Here is a 24,531-nt window from a genome sequence, read left to right on the forward strand (position 1 = left end):
GCAATCCACAGGGCCATCCAAGTCCTTGAGATCATTCATAATCTAGTGGTAGTTGTCGATGCATTCATTCACACTAGAGACATTGTCATCCCAGTATTGCAAGTGGTAAGAAGGACATCAAGACAGGTTTTAGCACAAGAAAGGATAATTGATGGAGGAACTCATAATCTCCTACAATGGTCAACTTTGCTCCAAATGAAGGAAGTTCTATTCAAGGACATAAGTAGTAGGTGCAGCCGAGTTGAGGACACTATCCATCCTATTCAGGATAAGGTGTTTGATGTACTGTGTACAATCCTTGATAGAAAGATAGAGATTGAAACAGATGTGGATGCCCAAGAATTGGAGGACAGGATCCAGGCCATCTTTTGTAGAGAGGAAGACATAATCACAGAAGAGCGGCGAGATCAAATGTATACTACCATGTTCCTGATTGAGAAAACAAAAGAGTTGAAGCACAGATGGGAGATGACTCTTCTTTCGGCCTTTGATGAGGTCCTTCACTTGGAAGAACGAATGAAGAACCTGCCTGAGATTCCCATTGCAGAGGTTGAAGGTATTATGTCCAGATTCATTAAATATGCCAGAAAGGAACAAGGAAAAGGGAACAAAATTCTAGATAAGTTGTTATGAAATGATGTGGCGATTCAACCCCTATTGGACGATGCTTCCTCGTTAATTGTGCCAATTTCTATTGGCTATGTTATGATAATGCTTATCTAATTAGGGTTATTTTTGTAACAAACCCTAATAGGGTTTAGGTGTCAAAATCTCAGCCCTCGATCTTCTTTAAATCTGGGCCATTCATTGTATTTGAGAATGCTATATAAGCTCTCACTCATTTCATTTTGTAAGGTTAAGGTTAAGAGGAATAAGTTTATTAGCAGCAGAGAAGAAGAGTAGTTATACAAATTTGGTGAAGAGAGAAAGTTGAACAATTGTTGTTATATTTTGCTATGAGATCAATGAAATATTGAAGTTATGGTGTTTTATTGCAATCTTTGTGGCCTTTTATATGGTTGTTCATCTTCTTGAAATCACTCTTATTGAAGATAGCATTTAGATGTTAAGAGTTAGATTGAGTGATAAATGTTGTGTTTGATCTTTTAGTGAAGCTCATAGTCGAAACCACTAGCCTCTTACTGATTGTAAGTGTGCCCTGTGTGGTCAACTGGAGATATTGAAATTGTTTAGGGTTCAATAATTACTTGAATACTGATATGTATCCTATTGATAGTATCTATGTTCATTAATGATTCGAAAATCTTTGAATTCCCTTAGAAGATCGCACCGATTCCAGTAGAGTTGTTGTTCTATGCCAATACTGAGATTGGTAGAGTTTCACTAAGATCGCCCTCCATTTAGTCATTCTTAGGCTTAGTTTAGCATAGCCCTTTCGAATCCCTTATCTTTTGCCTTTTTGAAACATCGGTTAGTATTAGGAAAATTCAGTTCCTCATTGGTAAAGTAGTTGCAAGAACCAGCTTTCATAGAAAGTACGTAAGGCCCCTTGATGAAACAGCAAACACAACGAACACTGGTACTTGTCCACAAGTAGAGAACCTACATATTAATACCTTGGAGTTTGCCTCGATTGATCCTTAGGCGAAGTCTTCAGCATTCGGGGAAACTTTGTTCAAGAGAGGATAAGATACCTTGGTATTTTATTTTGTGTTCGCATGTGCATAAAAAAACACATCAACAGAACCCAAGTACCTGAAAATCATGCAAATCATTAATACCTCAAACTACTAAAGAGAATATATTTTTAGCCTTGCCACTTTTCCTTACATAGAGATGCAGGAGTTTTTAATTTTTAATTTATTAAATTCTAAATCTAATCTTCTTTATTAAGTTCCTTATTAAAAATTTCCCTTTCCTCGTTTTAAAAAAACAGACGAAAGCTCTTTTTCTTAATAAAGCTTCTTTCAATCTCTTTATTTTTTATATTATTAATAAAATGAGTAAACTTTACTTAAATTTGGAATTGCTACTTTTCATATAAATAATATATGAATTAATTTATTTTTTTTTAAGTTTTGGGAATATAATTTTTTTTAATATAATTTAATAAAAAAAAAAAAATTTAGAATATCAATAATAATATATTAAAATAAAAATTTCTATTTTATTGTTTTTTTAGTTTAAAGAAAATATATTAAATAAATAAGTACAAATTATTTTATATTTTACAAAATTTTACATTGGATTGTGACATATTGCTATATACAGTTTATAACGGTCAACTTAGATATTAGGACTGTTTTCAAAAAAATTCTTTCAATTAGTTTGCTTTCCTTAGTTGTCAATCGTTTTTGTTATGGAAAAATCATTTGAACTTTGTAATTGCTTATGTAAGGAGTATTCCTCTCCTTCATAAATCGATCAATTACCATTTCATGGTATTAGAGTAGAGGTAGTTTTTTGGCAAATTTTTGTAATAAAATTTGTGGGCTTTTGCTTCAATTATTTTTAGATGTTTTTGAACAATATTTTTTAAAAAATCATGGATCTTTTGGTGCTCAATCACGGGTTTGTTTTGCATATCACTTGGATCACTTCTACAAGAAATCAAGGATTTTTATTTTTTGCAAAATCCAGTTGATGTTTTTTCTATTAAAATCGTGGGCCATTCTTTTTATGCTGGCAATTGCGGGTCTTTCTACAGAGTCGCAGCGGTATTCCACTTCAAAATTGCAAACTTTTTCCATTAAAAAATTCACATGACATCTTTCAAAATGTTTTTGAATGATTTTTTAAAAAATTGTGGGTGTTTTTTCAATGGTTTTCTCTTCTTGTGCTTGATTTTCTCTGCTTGTGTCGGGTTGGTTGGGGGGTTTTTCCACTTGCAACGCCATGCTTGGTGTTTTTTCTTGACACCACAACTAGGATTTCCACGTTTTTATTGTTACATTTTTGACAATTTTTTAGTGTTCCAAAGGGACACGTCCCCCCCCAAAAAACCACATCCCCTATAGGGGAACGTTTCTAAGACATAGAGACTTGGGGGAAACAGCCCCCCATAGCACCACCACTTCCGCCACCTTCGCTACCTCTATCGAGGACACCGCCGGGTCGCTTGTTATATGGCACATGCCATTACATACAAATTGCAACCTTTAACTTCGTGAAAACTAGTTGGCCTTTCATGGTGCACTCACAGAGATATTATATTGTAGATTTTGCCTTGAAGATTTCAATTCACCTCTATTTTTATATCAACACTGCTCTCCCCATAACGGCTCCCTTGTTGCCCCCTCATCGTCCCCAAATTTAGGCCCTTGGTCCCTGCATCCCCAAAACTCATCCCCCTCACCCCTCCATTAGGAAACTTCGTGGAACTATGCAATTTTTTCAAAAAATAAATCGTGGGTTTCTTTCTGCTTGCAAAGTCTCTGTTTTTTAGAAAAATGTGGGCCTCTACAAGATCGTGCTGGTGTTTTTTAACGTCTTTTATAAAACACTTGAGCCTCTCGTTTGCCTAGGGTTTCAGATCTAGGGTTCTGAATCAATGTACCACGTATAAGCTGCAATTTACCTCATTTTCTATGACCTCGGATAACAAGAGGGATGGCATCATTGACCAACATCATGTTGGAAAGAAGCCAATAGTAAAAAATACAATACCTAGAAACAAAGGATGCTCACAGTTTTCACGTACCGATGTTTGGATCAAATTGTTCTTGGGTAATGATGCTCGTCCCACAGTTGTGGGTAAAGACCAGGGCAAGTTCGATGAGCGTAATCGTGAAACAATTATGTTGCTCAAGTTCTTTATCACCAATGATATGCTTCCAGAAATACCATCTGATAGGATTGTTGCACAAATTTGGATTTACTTGAAGGATCAGCACGAGACATCAGATAAACGCAGAGCTTTCTTCCTTTAAAATATGTTTTTCTCAGTTATGATGGATGACAAGATGTTTTTGCAAGATCATTTAATGAAGATCAAAGACATAATCAATAGTAGGCCACTAGTCACAAGTTGGAAGAAGAGAATATGTTTATCACGTTGAAAAGCTTACAATGATCGTATGAGCACTTCATTAAAACTCTCAACATTACATCCACCAATGTTGACTTGAAGTTTGAAGACCTATGCAACAAGCTCTTGCAGCAGGACAAGAAAGAAGTAATTTGGGAGCAGCAATGAGATAGACACTATGGAACAAGCTTTTATTGCCAAAGACAAGTCCTCTCAACAAAAAGGACACTGCAAATCAGAGGAGAGTTCCAAGAAGAATATCACATATCATTATTGTGGTAAGCTTGGTCACATGAAAAAACATTGTAGGAAGTGGTTGGTTGACCAAAAATCCAACCAAGGTGTGTCTCAATAGAAGGCCCATGTTGTAGGGCATACTAAGTAGGAGTCTGCCATTTATGCATTTATGGCCAAAAGACCAGCAAATCATGTCAAATCTTATACGTGGTACATTGATTCTGGATCTTCTCAACATTTTACACATGAGAGAGATTGGTTCACGAAGTATAAGACTTGCTCAGATTCACTAATCTTCGATGGTGGTGAAGAGTATACAGTTGTTGCCAAGGCAACCTTTAGATTAGATCTAGTCGAAGAAATTTGATTTTTCTCAATGTATACTATGATCCAGGCATGGAGCTCAATTTGCTCTCTGTGAGTCAAACTATATGACATTGTCCAAAGTTGGACGTCACCTTTAGTACACATAAATGTGATATTGTTGACAAGGAGTCCAAGAAACAATTGCAGTTGGCCTTGAAGATCATGGCTTGTATGGGCTGGTTGATACTAGAAAGTCTTAGGAGCATGCAATGGTTGCAAAGAGTTCATCTATCGGTACTCTTTGGCATCAACATTATGGGGCATCTCAACCTATCTTATTTCTCTTAGTTGGCTCGAGAGAATCTAGTAGAAGGCTTACTTGAGATTCAGCAACAGACACATGGTGTATGCGGAGCTTGCCAAGCAAGGAAGCAACATCGAACTCCATTTTCAGATGAACAAGCTTGGAGAGCATCCAAGGTCCTTCAACTAGTTCATGCAGATGTTTGTGAACCAATGAATACTGCATCAGTCACTAATGTCAGGTATTTTCTCTTGTTTTGTTGATGATTTTAGTAGGAAAAAGTGGGTGTTTTTCCTCAAAGCAAAATCAAATGTGTTTAATGAATTTCAGAAGTTTAAAGCCTTAGTTGAAAAAGAGTAAGGATGTCCAATCATCACTCTTAGGTCATATAATTGGGGTGAAATTTGTTCAAACGAATTCATCAACTTCTATGCTAAACATAGTATCAAGTGTCAACTTACCACACCCTACATCCCTCAACAAAATGGTGTTGTTGAGCGGAGGAACTGTACTATTACAGAATGGTCTGTTGTATGCTGGAGAATAGAAATATTCCAAAGAAGTTTTGGGCTAAGGCAATGTATATTGCAGTGTACTTTCTTAACCGGTCTCCCACACAAGCTATTAAGAAGATGACCCCAAAAGAAGCTTGGTTTGAGAGGAAACCAAAAATCAACCATCTCAAGGTTTTTGGTTTGACTACTTATGCTTCTATTCCAGATGCTAAGAGGACCAAATTGGATTCCAACAGTCAGAAGTTGATGCTTGTAGGCTACAGTGACAATCATAAGACCTATCGATTGATTTATGTGGACACTGATCGTCTCGCATTTAGTAGAGATGTATTTGATGAAGAAAGTAGCCCCCTTTAGCTTTCTTCTCCCATCAAGAGTCCTGAAGATTACCCTCTGCAAACTAAAGATTTGGGTGTTAGGCTTCCATTAGCTCCACCTTAAAGGGAGGGATTTTGAAGATTCTGAACTTGTGGAGTATCCGCGGCACAAACCTATAACAACAGATTTCCCTCAGGACAACCTGGATCAGTATCTCAACGATTTCATTCTAGGCAGCCCAAGTCATGGTGATTGTCCTGATTTGCACGAAGATGCTTATATCCGACAGCCTAAGCGGTGGGAAAATCTAATTAGTGATGTTTGGGATAGTGAGCTTGTTGATGGTAGATCATCCAAAGGCAAAAGCAAGTAGAGTATAGTGAACTTTGATCTTATGGTCATCATTCAAAATATTTATGAGCCCCAAGACTATTCAGAGGTGAAAGGTAAACCTAAATGGGAAAAAGGCTATATAATCTGAACATCATAGTTTTTTTAAGAACAATACTTGGGTTCTATCAGATCTTTCACTAGGTTAGAAACCCATTGGCTGCAAATGGTGTACAAGGTCAAGTACAAAGCTGATGGAACACTTGATAAATACAAAGCAATGTTGGTGGTTAAAGGATTGGGCAAACATAAGGCATTGACTATGAGGAGACGTTTGCTCCTACAACAAAGATGAGCACCATCCGGCTTGTTCTAGCCATTGCAACTCAGTTTGGCTGGAAAGTCCATCAAGTGCACGTGAAGAAAACCTTCCTCAATTGAGATTTGAAAGAAGAGGTCTACATGATGTAGCTAGGTTAAAGGTTGCAGGCAAAGAGCACCAGATATGCAAACTGGTGAAGGCTCTTTATGGCCTACACCAGGCCCACAGGGCATGGTGCATAAAGATTGACAAGTATTTGGATGCACAGTGCTTTCAGAGGAGTCCTTCAAATCCCAATTTATGTGTCAAGAGCACTGGTAGTGACATCATTCTTCTTGTCATCTATGTGGATGATATCATCATTACTAGTAGTGGGGCACATTTGCTTGAGCAAATCAAATTGAATTTGTGTCAGACATTTGATATGACAAATTTGGGCCTTCTGCATTATTGTCTAGGTGTAGAATTTGGCAGACAAGTGGCGGTATTTTTATTTCTTATTCTAAATATGCCAGGAGTTTGCTAGACAAGTTCAAGATGACAGATTGCAAAATAATCTCGCCTACACCTATGGAGAAAGGGCTGAAACTTTCAGCCAAATCAGAGTCACCAATGGTTAATGAGTCAGCTTTTAGACAACTAGTTGACATCCTCATCTATCTTACAACCACTAGACCTAATCTAAATTATGTTGTGAATTACATCTCTCGTTTCATGACTGCCCCTATGGCTGAACATTGGGTTGCAGCGAAGCGAGTACTGAGATATGTGAAAGGGACACTTGACTTTGGTATTCTGTATGGTAGAGGCAAAGATCCTCGACTGATTGGTTTCACAAATTCAAATGGGGCAGGTTTTGTTGATGACAAAAAGTCTACTTCTGGGTATGTTTTCAGTCTTGGTACGGGTGCAATCACATGGACCGGTAAGAAGCATTAGGCAATAGCTCTTTCCTCGACAAAATCAAAGTATTAGGGAATTGTTAAAGCAGCATGTGTAGTATGGCTTCTAAGGATGCTTTCTGACATTAAGGGCCTTCACCCTTGTTTTGTGACAATCAAGTGGTGCTAAAGCTTGCCAAAAATCGATTCTTCCACGAGCGCACAAAACGTGTAGAGCTTCATTGTCACTTCATACAACAACTTGTTGAAGATGGATTGGTGATGTTGCTATATGTACCAACTAAGGATCAGACTGCAAACCTTCTTACCAAGCCCCTGAGTTCGAACAAATTTGTAAAATTTAGGGGCAAACTTGGTGTAGTTAGTAGATTGACCATTAAGGGAGGGTATTAAAGTAATATTGCTATATTCAATTTATAATGGTCAATTTAGATATTAGGACTGTTTTAAGAAACTTTCTTTCAGTTAGTTTGCTTTCCTTAGTTGTCAATCGTTTTCATTATGGAAAGATTGTTTGTAATTGCTTATTTAAGGAGTATTCCTCTCCTTTGTAAATCAATCAATTACCATTTTAGTTTTGTGGGTTTACTTAAGCATAGTAGCATTACACTCCAAAAGCTTACAATTTACTTAATTGACCACCACCCACCTTATTTACCATGCCATTTTCCATGTTTTTCAAAAAGTGGTTCTGAATTTATTTTTTTATGTAAACTTTCCTTTTTTTGGCGAGGAGAAGAAGAATAAAAGCACAAGAAGATTGGAAATTTTTAGTTTAGGTGAAGGATAGGGCATTCTAACTTTTCAGGTGAAGGATAGGGCATTCTAACTTTTCAAGTTTAACTTTGAATAGATTATTTTTTGAGTTAAAATGTTGAACACTAATGAAGGTTTCTCTTTAAATTATATCATGAGGGTTTAGGTATAATACATTAGATTACCCCTAAAAAAATAGTAGACTGTCCAAAAATGGTAGCATTTGCCTACTATTTAAGGACCAACCTTGTATTTTTTTGCATAAACCCCCTTAGGTAAAAGTAATATAGCTGTTTTTTAAAATCCTAATTGTTTTTTTTTTATAGTTGGACTTTTTTAATGTATAAATTAAAAATTGTACCTAATTTTGTTATTTCATGTCAACATGAAATATCAAAATCAATTTTTTCTCTACTTTTATGAATATAATATGATTACCTGAGCTTTTGCCAAGCTTTACTCATTTTAAACCCAGGTAATTGAACTACACTTTTGTCACTCCATGTCAATGCCGTGTAAATGGAATACTACTATGCATTTAACTGCTGCAAGAATGCTGGAAAATTGAATTTCTAAGCTGCAGCAAGGACAAACATAATCAACTAAAAATCAGTTGAAGAAAGTTGGCACTACAATTAATTGAAAAATTCCAGAGATATAGTGGGGTGAAATTCTTATAAAATTTCTTAATGACAGAATGCAAACTCACTAAAATCTCTAAATTTAGACTGCAAATATATCAAACTCAAAGAATAATCAGTTTAAAGACAAAAGAAGCTTAGGAAAAACCCTGATAGCGTAGTTCTGACAAATCTTTACTGAAACAAAATTTGTAAGCTTCCAAAAGCATATTTACTTAAAAAGCTAAAAAGGATCTTCTGAAACCATAAGACAAGTTGGCTAACATTAGTTCTTACAAGATCTAAGCATGACAAAGAAATTAAAGTAAATGTTTAGAACTTTAGATCATTCAATTATTCTCCCAGGATTGACTCTCACCTTTTTGTCCTGCCATTTGAAATAACATGAACTGATTGAAATCCGAGTGCATCTGCTGAGCGAAAAACAGCTGATATGTTGCCAAAATCTCCCAATCCCTCCACTACCGAACAGATAGAATAGGTCCTGTTCGATACCACTTCTCTAATTCTCTGTTTTCGTGTTTCCACAATACAAGGATCAAGAGCATGAATAATCTCTGAACTTGACAGTGTCACATTTCCTGATTTAAACTTGTCCATGTATGGGAACCAATGGTCTTTTTTATCGTTGCTTCGTTTTAAATCCTGAGAATTTAAAACATAACATCCAGAACCAGATCCTCTAATATGTGAAGACCTCTTCATCTTCATTACTTTATAGAGCTCATTGACATTTTCTCCCAAATCCTTGTTTTTCATGTCAGAACCATCCCCAAGACCTAAATGCAAAACCTCTTCTCTCTCTCCATCCATACCTTCCGGATTTCCGTCAACAAAACTAACACTGGATGTAGAAGAATGTATATCCCACAGTTCAGAACATACACCATAACAACTATTGTCAATGGTACTCTGACTACTGTCTGCGGCATCCAGGGACTCGTGGAATTGACAGATCTCTGCATTTGCAAAATTAGGAAAAATAACATAATTAAAATTAAATTAGGAAGACAATGCTACAAACTTGCATGTCCACTTCCTTTGCAGAATGATAACATCTTATTTCATGGGATTTCATCTGAAATATGGATATTCAACATCAATAATTATCAAGTGCAGCATATCTTTTCTTTCTTAAGACTTTAATTTTCCACAAAGAAATTCAGGTTTAACTTGTACTTGCTGGAAGTTAGGAGAACATCACATGGAATGAGTTGATTCATACATTTGTCTATAAAATACATTGTATTCTTGTGAAGTACGGGACTGATTTTTGTGTGTATTTCAACAAGTGTTTGATGTAATTCCAAGAAATGAGTGATATGTTTGCAAACTGTTTGATAAATTACCCAGGGTTTAAACCATTGTAATAAACTGTTCTGAAGCAAATTATGTTAATGCATAATAGCTTTGGTAAGATAAATGATTGAATGAGAGATAAATGAAGTCTCTCATTCAATCATTTATCCTATCGATACTTATAATGAAAAACTTCAAGCTATTAATCCTTCATTTGATAACCATTCATCATTTGTATATGATCAATCTACTTAGTTCGATCAAATGCTTATCTATCGATAATCATCCTATAGCATAGAATCCCAATTTAATCGGTTACTTTATTTGTGTTAACCAATTATTAAATCGGGCTAACCAATGCAATCCGATTTATATCAGTTAACATATTTAATAGTAAACAAATGATTATCAGATCAACCAAACACCGATTAGTATCAGGTGTCAATGTAAGCTTGCACCGATTGATATCGGGTTATGTATGCACCGATTAATATCGGGTGGCAAGGTAAATACGCACCGATTGATATCGGGCTGTTAAGTTAAGCATACACCGATTGGTATCGGTTGTTAAGATAAGCATACACCGATTGGTATCGGTTGTTAAACATACACCGTTTGTGATTACTGCGGATTAGCAAAGGGGCACAATCAAGTAATGTCTTGATCGGTCATGTCTAAAAGACATGACCGGTCAAGGCATTGCTAGATCGTACCCAGCTTGCATGTATATATCAAATGGCATTTGTGAGAAAGGAAATCAAAATCAATAAATGCTCCTCTCACTTGCCATACAAAAGAAGATAGTCAAATTTATAATATAAATAGATAATACATAGAACAAGATAATATCAACTAGAATATAACTTGCATATTGAATTGAAAATTGAATAACATTTACATGGTATCAGAGCTATAGTTAAATCGAACCTGAGGCTGTTCAATTTTGTGGAAAATTCCTAAGTTACCGGTTCCGGTTCAAGTTCCGATTCGGGTTCGAAGAACCCAGTACGCCGGTACGGCAAAATTTTGAAAAGGGGTTTGGGTTCGTTAGTACAAAAACATGTAAATTATATATATATATATATATATTGATATTTGTGAAGCCTATAAGCATGAATTAAAATTTGCATGTCACATAGCATCATATAAACAACAAAACAAACATAAACTTGTAATCATAGCATCATGATCATACCATAATTGATAATAGCATCATATACATCAAGTTTAATATCAAAATGACAAAATATTCAAGTATCATTGTTTCAACTTTCAACAATATAAACTTAAAGTTTAATCATCAAATGGATCATCTAATTCATCCTCCTCCTCCTCCTCCTCCTCCTCCTCCTCATTGACATTAGATGAGCCAATGCCACTTGCACTTGCACTATAAGTTGGCTCAATTTCCAAGTCATCAAGTGTCAATGCAAGAAGCTAAGAAGCAAGAGCATCCAAATCAGTATGCCCTGGCTCTATATCCCACATCTTTGTTTTCCCTTGTGTGTAGTCATGTTGTTTGTGTGAAAGAAGACGTAGGTTGGAATGCACATATACTAAATTCTCCGCTCTTTTTGATAGCAGCCTATTGCGCTTTACTGAGTGGATGAAAGAGTATGTGCTCCAATTTCTTTTTGAAGCAAAAGAACTAGCAACCTATGAAGACAAAGTAAACAATTAAAGTTATACATTAATAAAAATAAAATTACTAGCAACCTATGAAGACAAAGTAAACTATAAATAAACTAAAACTTGTAAATTAAAAATTTTAATTAATTAAACTTACTTGCGATAAAACTTTTATAGCGAGGGGTTGTAGGTGTTGGAAGCTTGTGCCATGGAAGTACCACCAGCTATGAGCATCCTTCTTGGATCTATGACGAAGTGCATCAACACTTAGACCATTCCCATTTGCGAATTCTATGAACTCGTTTGTAACAACATCTCGCAAATCATCATCGGGATATAGTCTAAGAAATGCTGCCTTGTACCCATCAGATACTTCTAGATCTCTCCATGGTGGAATCCTTCCTAGTTTATCAAGAAACTGATTGCTATAGTACTTAGGTGTCAAGGCATAGGCAAGAAGGTGCAAAGGAGTGGTCATCTTATTCCACCTCTCTACAATAATTACTTCCAGTTCTTTGAAGAATTTCTCCTGAGGATCATTCTCTTTTTCATTTATAGTGACCTTTATTTTTCCAAGCATTGAGTCAATGACATCATAAATCTCACCTATGCAAGGCCTATCCATGTCTGTATAGCGAATCATGCTCATGATGGGCTTAGTGATACTTAGGAGATATGTAACAAGATCCCACCATTTCTCATTCAATATTCTATCCCTAATTTTTTCTGCCCTCTTAGTGCTACTTTGCTTCCATACAATCCAATTGGTGCTGATCACCATATTGCATAGTGCCACTCTAACTTTCACAAGTCGTCTTAAGACGATTGTGTTTGATGCAAAACAGGTCTCAGCAACCTATAACACAAATAATGCCAAATGATTAAAAAATAAAGCCAAACTTTAAAGAAGAATAAACAATATAGCTTACACAATGATATTATGAACATTGAAAATTCAAAAAAATCAGAAAATGTAAAATTAAATTACTATTTCACTTACCTTCAATAGCTCCAAATTCGAATAGATTTTAAAAATCCCTTGAGACATGTGGTGGTTTGTGATGAACATCTGGATGTCCTCAGCCTCTACATACACATCTTTGATCCATTTTATTTTTTGCCCAATCCTTTGTAGCATAAGATTGAGTGAATGTATCGCACAAGGTGTCCAAAAGATGTGATCATAGCGTTGCTCAACCAACAAACCAGCAGCTCTACAATTTTTTGCATTGTCCGTTATGACTTGGACAAAACATTGCGGGGTCCCACTGACTCAATGACAGAGATGAGAATTTCTGCAATAAATTGGCCATCTTTTATTTGGCCCTCACAATCCACAGCTCTCAAAAACATTGCCCCTTTAGGGGACACCACTATGACATTGATCAAGGGACGGTTTTTAGCATCTTTCCACCCATCTGAAACAATTGTTACACCTGTCTCAACCCATGAATCCCTTATGGGTTTCAATGCATCTTCAACCCTCTTCACCTCTTTCTCCAATAATGTTCCACGTACCTTCTCATAACCGGGGCCCTTATACCCTCTTGATGCCTCATTAACACTTTTTATCATTTGCTTCCAATATGGGGAGCGAACAACATTGAATGACAACCCATTTGCATAAATGCACCTTACTATATCTTGGTCAACATTGTCTCTACTCTCATTTTGGAATGCGGTTTCTAAAGGCCCCTTTGTTCTTTTACGAGTCAAGGGTGGTTCACCTTGAGGTTCATTTGTGGCAAAGAAGGGGTGGTCTTCTACTACAATACTGGGATTAGAAGGGCCTTGCATTCCCTTTGTTTTCTTTGATGCGGTTTGGTTCAATCTACGGGCTTCCCTCTCTTCTGCTGCCTCATGCTCCCTAATATATTTCATCATTGTCTCATCCGGTATAGGTTTACCATTTTTTCCAGGGCATTTTTTGATGCCTCTTCCTTTTATTCCACATAAATGGCCTACCACACGATAATATGAACTATTACGTTCAATATCACATCCATGGCATTTCCAACGGAATCCCCCACCTCTCGGAAGTTGTTTTATAATGTCCACATATTTCCATAAGGGAGAATTTGGATCATTTCTTTGTTTTGCAATTATTTGTTCATTGCCAATGGAGGAAGATGTAGACGCCATTCTAGTTCCTATGGCAAGAAATAATATAAACATATTCAAAAACAAAAACTAAATAATGAAAAAAAATTCAAGTTTCATGTTTGACAATTTGTGAAACAAAAATAGTTGGAAAAAAATGTTTAAAAACCTACCTCTTGTAGCCAATGGAAGCTTGAAAATATATGGAAATGATGTTGCAACACTTGTTGAAGCTTCAAAAATCAGTCTTCAACTCCTCTTTGATCTTGGAAGCCAAATTTTGTTCACCCTTTCTTCAACCTGCTCTCATAAAACTTTTGTTTGCAACACAAATGAGGTGAAATGACTCAATAAAATGTTTTAGAAGTCAATTTTAGGCTATAAATTTCACTTTTTACAAGGCGGAATTGAAAAAAAAAAAAAAATTTGCATTATTTTTTGACTTTACGGGCCGCCCAATTGCTGATCGAACCCACTCTGGGTTTTTCGAACCCTGATCGAACCCAGTTCAAACTGGACCCATACCAGGGGGGCCTAGAGGCGAACCCGGTAACCTAGGAAAATTCAAAGCAAAGCATATATTCAACATCACAATTCTTCTAATGGCTAGCGCTATCAGATTTGAAGATAGACTCGGAGGAGGTGATGACTTCTCAGCATGGAAGTTCAGAATTCAGATGATTCTAAAAGAAAATAAAGTCGAATCATTTGTAAAAACTGAAACTGCAGAACCTACGACTGAACCTGACAAAACAACTTGGAGAGAGGGAAATGAAAAGGCCATCCAAATCATAGTTGATGGGGTGAGAAATAATATTATGCCCATCATAAGGAAACATGAAACAGCCTACAACATGTTCAAAGCACTTGAAGATGCATTTGAGATATCTAATGCCAGTAGAACCTTGGCTTTAAAAAGAGAAATAAATCACATAGCCATGATCAAAGGAGAATCGGTCAATGCCGACTTCTTGCGAATATCAACTCTAAGGGATGAACTGGCAACTCTTGGATATGAGATCCAAAGCAAAGAATTAACACTCATTGCCCTAGATGGGTTGCCTAGCATATGGGAAACATTCGTCCAAGGCATCAGTGCGAGGGATGAATTTCCAAAATTCGATAGGCTAAAGGCTGACTGTCTCCAAGAGGAATCAAGGCAAAATAAGAAAGGGATCAAGCAAAAGAATATAGATGAAGATCTCCAAGTTCTAAATACAAACTCAAACAAGAAAAGCAAGCAGAAACAATTTAGGAAGAGGAAGGGTCATCACGGCAAGAACACCTTCAAGAAGGACCTTTCTCAGATTCAATGTTACAAATGTGACAAATTTGGGCACTATGTTGCCAAATGTCCAGAAAGAGCTAAGCAACAAACCACATTTGCCAAAACAAGAAAATCTAAAAGGGAAGAGGACCCCGAGAAGTATGTACTCTATTCAGCACTTACAAACCAAGCATCAAACAAAGTTAACTCTTGGGTGATCAACAGTGGCTCATCCAGACACATTACAGGATTCAGAGAAGTGCTAGACTCCATGAAAGAGGAGAATGATGAAGCAGTACCTATCGGAGATGACTCCACACATCTAGTCAAAGGAGTTGGAACCTGCACCATCAAACTAAAGTCAGGTGTATCATTACAACTTAAAGGAGTACTATATGTTCCAGGCATCAAGAGAAACCTAGTCTCAATATCAGCACTGGAGGACAATGGATACAGAGTGACCTTCATAGACAACAAAGTGTTGGCTTGGCCAAAGAATTCATCCATCAAGAAAGCTAAAACTATTGGTCAAAGACAAGTGTTATCCGGAAAAAGTGTATAGCTAGTAATGTTAATTATCAATAGTTAGTTAGCCGACGGGTAGGTAGTTGGAGTCGCGACGGTTGTGTCGCACCCCTTCGGCTGTCATATATTGTACCACCTCCGGGTCTTGGGACATGTAATATTGACGACAGGTTATAATATGAACATCCTTTGACATTAATGGCAAGATTATTCTGGTACTTCTTTTGTATTTGCATTGTGCGTTACTGTTCGATTTCTGTATTCTTCCTGTTTACCCAGTGAGGTAAACATTTGGCGCCGTTGCCGACACGAACTCGGGAACAGGAGACACGGAGACACGGATGGCGCACAGACACAATGGGCCTACCCATTGGTGAGGTGAACCCGGAGGTCGACGATGCCCAAACAGAACTATACGTAGGAGAAGACACTGCGACGAGAGAATTTTCGATTCTACTCCAAGTAGCCATTCAGACCTACGTGCGACGAGAGGCGGCGGAGGCGGAAGTCCCACCAAGTGCCGTGTGGACAGCGTTGGAAGTGAGTCCGGAGGTAAATCGGTTGATGAACCATCTCCCCCGACTGCTAGCACAAGCATCGTTGGCACAACAAACTCGCCTGGAGGAGATTGCCCAGGACGGGCGACGCCAACAAATTTTGCAGCAGCACGAGGAACAGGAAGCAGAACGAGATGGCGCCAGGTCAGGGGCATTTGCACCGTGAGCCATACGGGACGGAATAAAAGAACACTTATTGTAATAATTATGTCATATTGTTGGCATAAACTTGTCTTCCACATTATGAATGAATAAAAGTGTTCTACTTTTTATGTCATTAAGTATATAGAAAGCAGTCTGGGAATTAATGCCCAATACACTGAATAAAGACAAAAATAAGCCACAATATATAGATGAACGTGCAGTAGCCCAACGTGCCTTGATCCTTGAACAGCAAGCGGAAAGGCGACAGAGGTATAAGCGAAGAGAGGAGGAACGCTCCGAAGGGGACGGTGAGGCCAGCGGCCACCCACGGAGTCGGGAGGAGTTACTTGCGGAAACTCGCCGCAGGATAGAGTATACCAAAACTCAGTTGAGGGATTTGAGGGACTTGCCACACACACCAGAGGCTAGGAAAACTCCAAGGAGTGGGGTGGAGGCAGAAGAGGGAGAAGACACCGGGGCTGCCAGGAGTGTCGGAGGGACACCGGGGCACGGCGGTCAAGCACCCCTTATAGGATCTGACCCATCCGGAGTAGGACAACAGCCACCAGTAGTAAAAAGGCAAGGTATGGCACAAAAACAAAAACTTCCAAAGTTCCATGGGGATGGGAAAGAAGACCCTGTCCGCCACTGTCGCACTTGTGAAACAATTTGGGGAGCGAATGGTGTTACCGATGAGGACGAGTGGGTAACACAGTTTCCCGCAACCCTGAGGGGCGTAGCCATCGACTGGTTTTCGGATACGGATAAGGCTAAGATTAGCACATGGGCAGACTTGAAGAAGGAATTTCAAGCAGAGTTTCGTCTCCTAAGAGACGATAATGAGATCATAGCCGAAATCTACGGCACGAAACAGAGGAAGGACGAGACTGTCCGAACCTACAGCCGGCAGCTCAAAGAGCTGCTAGGAAAGATGGAGAACCAGCCGGCAGACGGACTGAAAAAACGGTGGTTCGTGGAAGGTCTAAAGAAATCCCTTAGACAAAAAATGAAGATAGTACCTCCTTCTTCATATTCCGACGCCTATAACAGGGCAATGGATTTAGAATGTGAACAAAAGACGTCCAAGAAGAAGAAAAATAAATCCTCGTCGGAGGATGATTCCTCTTCTGACAAAAGTGATAGCAGTGATGACGACTCTAATCGGAAGGTACGGGCTCTCCAAAAAGATATGGAGCGAATGATGAGAGAGATAAAGGCAACCAAAGGAAGCACAAGCAAGGGCGACGAAGGGGAGTTATGGTGCACGGACTACCGTACCGACGGACACACCAAGGGGTCTTGTCCGAAAAAAGCATTTTGTGATATTTGCCAGATTGCCGGACACCTTACCAAGGAGTGTCCGTACAATATGAGGACCCGTAACCAACAGGTTCTCTTTACAGAACCATCTGCGTCAGCCGGCACGTCCCAGCCTGCGAGCAACAACGCCTCGTCCGGCGGCTATCGAAACAACAGGCGAGGAAGAGGTAATAATAACAATACGAATAATAGAAGCCGAATCCAATACGACGCTAAAGGGCGGCCGATGATACAATGCCGAGCTTGCAATCACTGGGGGCATTTCGCCAGAGACTGTACAGTGGAGGAAGCACCACAAAAACTTTGCAAGTGGTGCGGTCCGAGGGACCATGATGATGGCAATTGTCCCAAATCTGGCGTGAACCTGTTGAATGTGGAAACGGAAGATGCACTCGCCATAACAAGGTCCAAGACGAAAGCAGCCACTTATCCAGATCCCCGCACGGAAAAACGAAAGGCACTGGAGGCACGAGCGGAATTGGAGAAGGAGATGTCAACGAGCAAGGATTCACAGGGGCTTGCGGGTACTTCTCGCTCTAAAGGAGAAACAAACATTATAAACCAATTGTTACAGGTCGAGATACCCGTCAAAATGAAGGACCTCCTGGAAAGTATGCCGCACTTGCGAGCGACATTGTTGCAATCCGCAATAATAACCCCAGTGGGCCAACCAATACATGGCAAGGACAATCCTGGCGAGACAGCAGCAGACCCATTAACCCTGACGATCAACAATGGTAGACACCCAGCAGTGGTGGAAATGGGTATATTGGGCACCATCCTGACCGACACAATTGTCGACGGCGGGTCGGGAGTAAATGTCTTGCCAGAGGAAACATGGAAAAAACTGGGTAAACCTACTCTCTGGCCGTCCACCTTTAATTTATTGGGAGCAGACCAACACGGCATCAAGCCGCTTGGCACACTCATGGCGCAACCAGTGATGATCGGAACACAACCGTTCGTCTTGAATTTTGTGGTCATCCCATTGAAGAAGAAGGGGTACGACGCCATCCTCGGCAGAGGCTGGTTGGTGGCGGCCAAAGCAAACCACAATTGGAAAAAGAACACCTTGTCCATGGAAAAGGCTGGCCGAAGGTATACCATTGACCTCAAAACTCAACTGGTTAGTGAAGAGTTGGCGTCAGAGTCAGAGTCCGACGGAGACGAGACCGACGAAGGAAAAGAGGGCAGGGAACCAGATGACGAAGGCATCTTAGGAATTCAAGCCTGTTCTGAGGATGAGACGGATTCCTTAAGAGGGCTCTTCCATTGGCAAATGGAAGACTATGAATTATTGTACGGGTGCAATATGTTGGGGATTGAAGGACCTGACATAAACGAGTTTCCGCCAGAGTACGGACAATACAAGGAAGGGGATGTCCCTGTGGATGACGCACCAGCGCACCAGTTTGACAAAAGTAAGCCCATAAGGTACGAAGAATCCGCACTTCAAGTTACAAACCTTGGGGAAACTTCAGAACAGAAAAATATTCTAGTCGGCGACGACTGGAATCCCGTCTTAAAGACGGCGGCGTTCAAAATCTTCACAGAATACAAGGATGTGTTCGCTTGGACATAGAAAGACCTCAAGGGGGTACCACAAGAACTTTGTGTACATCAGATCCCTCTGGTTCCCGGAGCCATGCCCGTACGGAAGAGGCCATACAGGATGAACAAAAATTATGCGGCCAGGGTAAATAACGAAATTGACCGCATGCTTGAAGCAGGGATTATCTTCAAGGTCCAGACGAGTGAATGGGTATCACCCATTGTGATATCCTTGAAAAAGGAGGCCGATCAGATAAGAATTTGTGTAGACTTCAGGTGTTTGAATGCTGTCACAATTAAAGATCCATTTCCCATACCATTCACAGACACCATCCTCGAGGAAGTCGCGGGTCACGAAATTTATTCATTTATGGATGGATTCTCCGGATATAACCAAATTTCCATTGCAGAGGAGGACAAATTGAAGACCACCTTTATCGTAGAAGATGGCGTCTATGCATACAACCGGATGCCATTCGAGTTGTGCAACGCGCCAGCTACCTTTCAACGGATAATCCTCCATATCTTCGATAAAATGTCCGTGGGAAACTTCAAAGCAACTAGCACTGTTGTACATGCCTCTGCGGGAGTCGGTCCTGCGGCTGGTGCACAAGCCTGCTGCGGTGGTATGGCGGAAGGTGCTACGGCCAGCTGCATGGGCCCGAGTGTAACGGGCGTGCGGCTCTGCCCAAATGCCGAAATCGAAGTACTGCCCGCCGACGACCCCACAAGGGTGCCAAGTGGGAGTGTGGGTGGTGCAAACAACACTCGCTCTCCGGCGGGTTCCATCCTCCCCTCGTCTGTGGCCCGACTACTACTGTCATCCTCATCCTCCGAATCCTCAGAATCCTCTGCACTGCTGGAAGTTTCTCGCCCACTATCTGGTTCTGCTGCGGTGGTCTCTAATACCCGTTTCCGCTTCGCGGAAGAGTGTCCAATATCCAGGTGTCGCCAATGCATGATAGGAGGCTCACCCTCCGCCAAAGGTCCCTGTGGCCGTACCTCCAACTCAGCCTCTGGCACTGCTTCCCGCGTAGCCTCCAAGAACAGTCCAATGGCATAGTGGGGCATGTAAAAGGTGCGCTGCTCCATCATCAAGAATGCACACATCCGCTCTGATAACAAGGTAGCCCAATCATACATGACTCCGTTCATCAACCCGTTCATCAATACTATCTGTGGTAGAGCGATGTCTGATGCCCTACCCGACCCAGTCAACCTGCTTTTGATGACGTCCATTATGCATCGCCAATGACCCTCTGCGACAAAGGACCTACGCATCCCACGACCCTTCGTGGCGTCTACGATGCTCACCAACTCTGCTGGGGTCAGGTCTCGGGACACTCGCCTAATCCAATGTTCCTTTTCTTCCCGTGTCATCTTCTTTGGCTTCAAGTCCACTTTCTTGCCATGTATGCCTGGGATGCCAAATACTCTGGTGAAATCTGCAGGTTTGAAGGATATGGTGATATCCTTCCCAAGATACTCAAATGTGCCCGTCCGTGAGTGGCTATCGTAGGTATCAACCATATATCGCAATGCTCCCTCGTACTCACGAATGGCGAACACAGGCATTCGGATAGCCCATTCTACCCCTGCTTTGCGAAGACTTGTCTTCACCAAATTATCATCCGGCGTGTCTTGCCACCATTTCCGACATTCCACCCCATTCAATCCCTCAAAGGTGATATTCTGTGAAGTGGAGGTGTTCTTCCCTCGTGCAGTCAATCTTTGGGCAGAAGCAACTAGCACTGTTGTATATATTCAAAACAGATGTCCTCACTCCCATCTTGAAGATAAGACCCTTGAGGAAGTCTTTACTAAATCAAAACTAGATATCAGCCATCTTAGGATATTTGGATGCCCTGTCTATATTCATGTACCTAAGGAGAAAAGATTAAAATTAGAGCCTTCTGGAAAAAGGGGAATCCTTGTAGGATATAGTGAAACCTCCAAAGCCTATAGGATCTATATACCTGGTCAAAAGAATATTGAACTAAGTAGGGATGTGATCTTTGAAGAAGACTTGGCCTTCAAAAGAGCCCAAAGCTCACTAGAGCCTGAAGTCTATATCCCTACCCCAAGCATAGATGAAGATCCTACTCCTGAGCTTCAGAGGGAGAATCCTAAGGAAACTATAGGTGAAACTCAAAATCCACCTAGAGAAAACCTCAAGAAAAGACCACTATGGGCCACCAAGACTGTAGCAGAAGCTCAGAAGTTTGTTACTCCTTTAGGAACCTTCAGGGAAATCAAAAGGCCTAATAAATTCACTAGCTATGTTGCCCTTATGAATGATCTCTTTAAAACCGAACCAAACAATGTATCAGATGCACTTGAACATCAAGTATAGAAGGATGCCATGTCTGAAGAGTATCAGTCCATTATGAAAAATGATGTTTGGGAGATTATTCCTAGGCCAACTAAGAAATCTGTTGTTTCATCTAAATGGTTGTTCAAGATCAAACATGCTGCAGATGGCAGTATTGAAAAACATAAGGCCAGATTTGTAGCTAGAGGGTTCTCACAAAGGGAAGGAATAGATTATGAAGAAACTTTTGCACCTGTTACCAGGTATACATCAGTAAGAGTTGTATTAGCCATTGCAGCAGCAAAGGGGTGGAAGGTACACCAAATGGATGTTAAGATAGCATTTCTAAATGGGGAGATCTCAGGAGATGTCTACCTAGAGCAACCTGGAGGGTTTGAAATTCATGATGCAGAGTCTCGTGTATGTAGACTCAAGAAAGCTCTCTGTGGACTTAAACAGGCTCCTAGGGCCTGGTATGAAAGAATTGACACCTATCTCTCAGGACTAGGTTTCTCCAAGAATGATGCAGATCCTAATCTCTACTACAAAAGAAATAAAGGTGATATGCTAATATTGATTTTATATGTTGATGACTTATTAATCACAGGAAATGATCACCTTATAGATCAATGCAAGAAAGATCTATCCAAAGAATTTGATATGAAGGACTTGGGACTGCTTCATTACTTCCTAGGGTTGGAAGTATGGCAGAATTCTGACAACATTATACTAAACCAAGGAAAGTATACCTTGGACATTTTGAAGAGATTCGGAATGCTAAACTGTAGGCCCATGACCTCTCCTATGGAAACCAATTTACATAAACTTAAGGAAGCAGCAGCAGAGTCACAACCCACTGACCCTACTCAATACAGACAGATGATTGGGTCCCTGATGTACCTGGTAAATACAAGGCTAGATATCTGTTATGCAGTTAATGCTCTAAGTCAGTTTATGTGTGAACCTAAGGAGATACACCTGGTTGCAGTAAAACACATTATGAGATATCTACAAGGTACCCTAAACCTTGGTCTCAAATATGAGAAAGTTGATATAGACCTACATGGATTTACAAATTCAGATTGGGCTGGAAGTGTGACTGACAGAAAAAGAACTTCAGGGTGTTGCTTCAGTTTAGGTTCAGCTATGATATCTTGGATCAGCAGGAAGCAGTCTTCTATAGCTCAAAGCTCCACCAAAGCCGAATACATTGCAGCTTCTATGGCTGCCCGAGAAGCAGTATGGCTTAGGAAGTTGCTTGTGGGGTTGTCTGGAGAGCCTATGAAACCCACTATTATACATTGTGACAATCAGAGCTGCATAAAACTTTCAGTAAATCCAGTGTTCCATGACAGATCCAAGCATATTGAGATTCCATACCACTATGTGCGAGATATGGTAGACAGGAATGTGATCCATTTAGAATATGTTTGTACAGGAGATCAAACTGCATTCCAGAGTGAAAGTTGATCACTTCAGAAAAGGTTTAGGTATGATAGAAAGGTAATTTGCTTTGTAAATCCGTATTTGCCTATCAATAAGATGTTTAATGTGTAAACTTCTTTGTCATGATAGGACATTTTGGACTTTATCCCCTGGGTTCATATCTAAGAGGTGACGATCTCTCAAGATAATGAACACTTGTATGTAGACATTATAAGGTGACGATCTTATGATGTCCAAACCAGTTATCATGATTGGATCTCTGGTGTGTCATGGATGTGCCATGATTGTGTTGTGGTAAAACATTTGTATAAGGTGTTAGTGCACATACCACAACTTGGATAAGATGAGAATTTAATCTTTCTCATATGATTATCCTTAAGTATTGCATGTTTAGGCAATACTGATATCACATGCTTAGGTGATATCCTGTCATCACAAGATTGACGTGATGAACATTTGTATCACGTGTTTAGGTGATACTTTATATCATGTGATTAGGTGATATGATTTTCTAGAGAGTCAAATTGTGTAAAGAATGCTAACCATCATTTGAATTGTGATGCTTGATATATTGTTTGCATTTATCTTACCTAGCTAAGAGGGAGTGTTGATGCATGATAGCTTCAGTAAGATAAATGATTGAATGAGAGATAAATGAAGTCTCTCATTCAATCATTTATCCTATCGATACTTATAATGAAAAACTTCAAGCTATTAATCCTTCATTTGATAACCATTCATCATTTGTATATGATCAATCTACTTAGTTCGATCAAATGCTTATCTATTGATAATCATCCTATAGCATAGAATCCCGATTTAATATCGGTTACATTATTTGTGTTCACCGATTATTAAATCGGGCTAACCAATGCAATCCGATTTATATCAGTTAACATATTTAATAGTAAACAAATGATTATCGGATCAACCAAACACCGATTAGTATCGGGTGTCAATGTAAGCTTGCACCGATTGATATCGGGTTATGTATGCACCGATTAATATCGGGTAGCAAGGTAAATACGCACCGATTGGTATCGGGCTGTTAAGTTAAGCATACACCGATTGGTATCGGTTGTTAAGATAAGCATACACCAATTGGTATCGGTTGTTAAACATACACCGTTTGTGATTACTGTGATTAGCAAAGGGGCATGATCAAGTAATGTCTTGATCGTACCCAGCTTGCATATATATATCAAATGGCATTTGTGAGAAAGGACATCAAAATCAATAAATGCTCCTCTCACCTGCCATACAAAAGAAGATAGTCAGATTTATAATATAAATAGATAATACATAGAACAAGATAATATCAACTAGAATATAACTTGCATATTGAATTGAAAATTGAATAACATTTACAAATTATGCAATAAAAATAATGCTAATACTGAAATAACACTAACAAACATATATTACAATTGATAAATCTGATATTACATTCATCTGTTAAAACTGAAATAATAGAAAAAACAATCTTTGACCTTAATTGAAGCTATATATGTCTGCAGAATATGCTGATCTGAGTATAAAACTGTTAATGAATTGTGGCTTCGGTCGGATTATTCCTATCGATGAAATCAAATGCATAAGTGGCCTATCAGCCTTGAGCATTTGATTACTATCCTCCTTCTATATACTGCCAACGATTATGGTTATCACAATAAATGATTGAGTTTGATATAACATTTATTAGTCATGCTGTTGATATTAATAATGCTGTTAACATTAATCTTAATGTTGATACTAATTATACC

General features: G+C 39.3%; 1 protein-coding gene across 3 annotated transcripts in view; it reads right to left on the reverse strand.

Moving 5' to 3' along the window:
- LOC131077803 (uncharacterized) overlaps nt 1-24,531 on the reverse strand; it is a 110,264-nt gene that overhangs the window by 69,946 nt on the left and 15,787 nt on the right. For all 3 annotated transcript variants that reach the window (XM_058015359.2, XM_058015360.2, XM_058015361.2), the window contains exon 2: nt 8,978-9,578. In XM_058015359.2, the coding sequence (XP_057871342.2) occupies nt 8,978-9,578 (601 nt within the window). The remainder of the gene's footprint in view (nt 1-8,977; nt 9,579-24,531) is intronic.

Source organism: Cryptomeria japonica, chromosome 10 (assembly GCF_030272615.1).
Source record: "Cryptomeria japonica chromosome 10, Sugi_1.0, whole genome shotgun sequence".
In the NCBI taxonomy this organism is placed as follows: domain Eukaryota; kingdom Viridiplantae; phylum Streptophyta; class Pinopsida; order Cupressales; family Cupressaceae; genus Cryptomeria; species Cryptomeria japonica.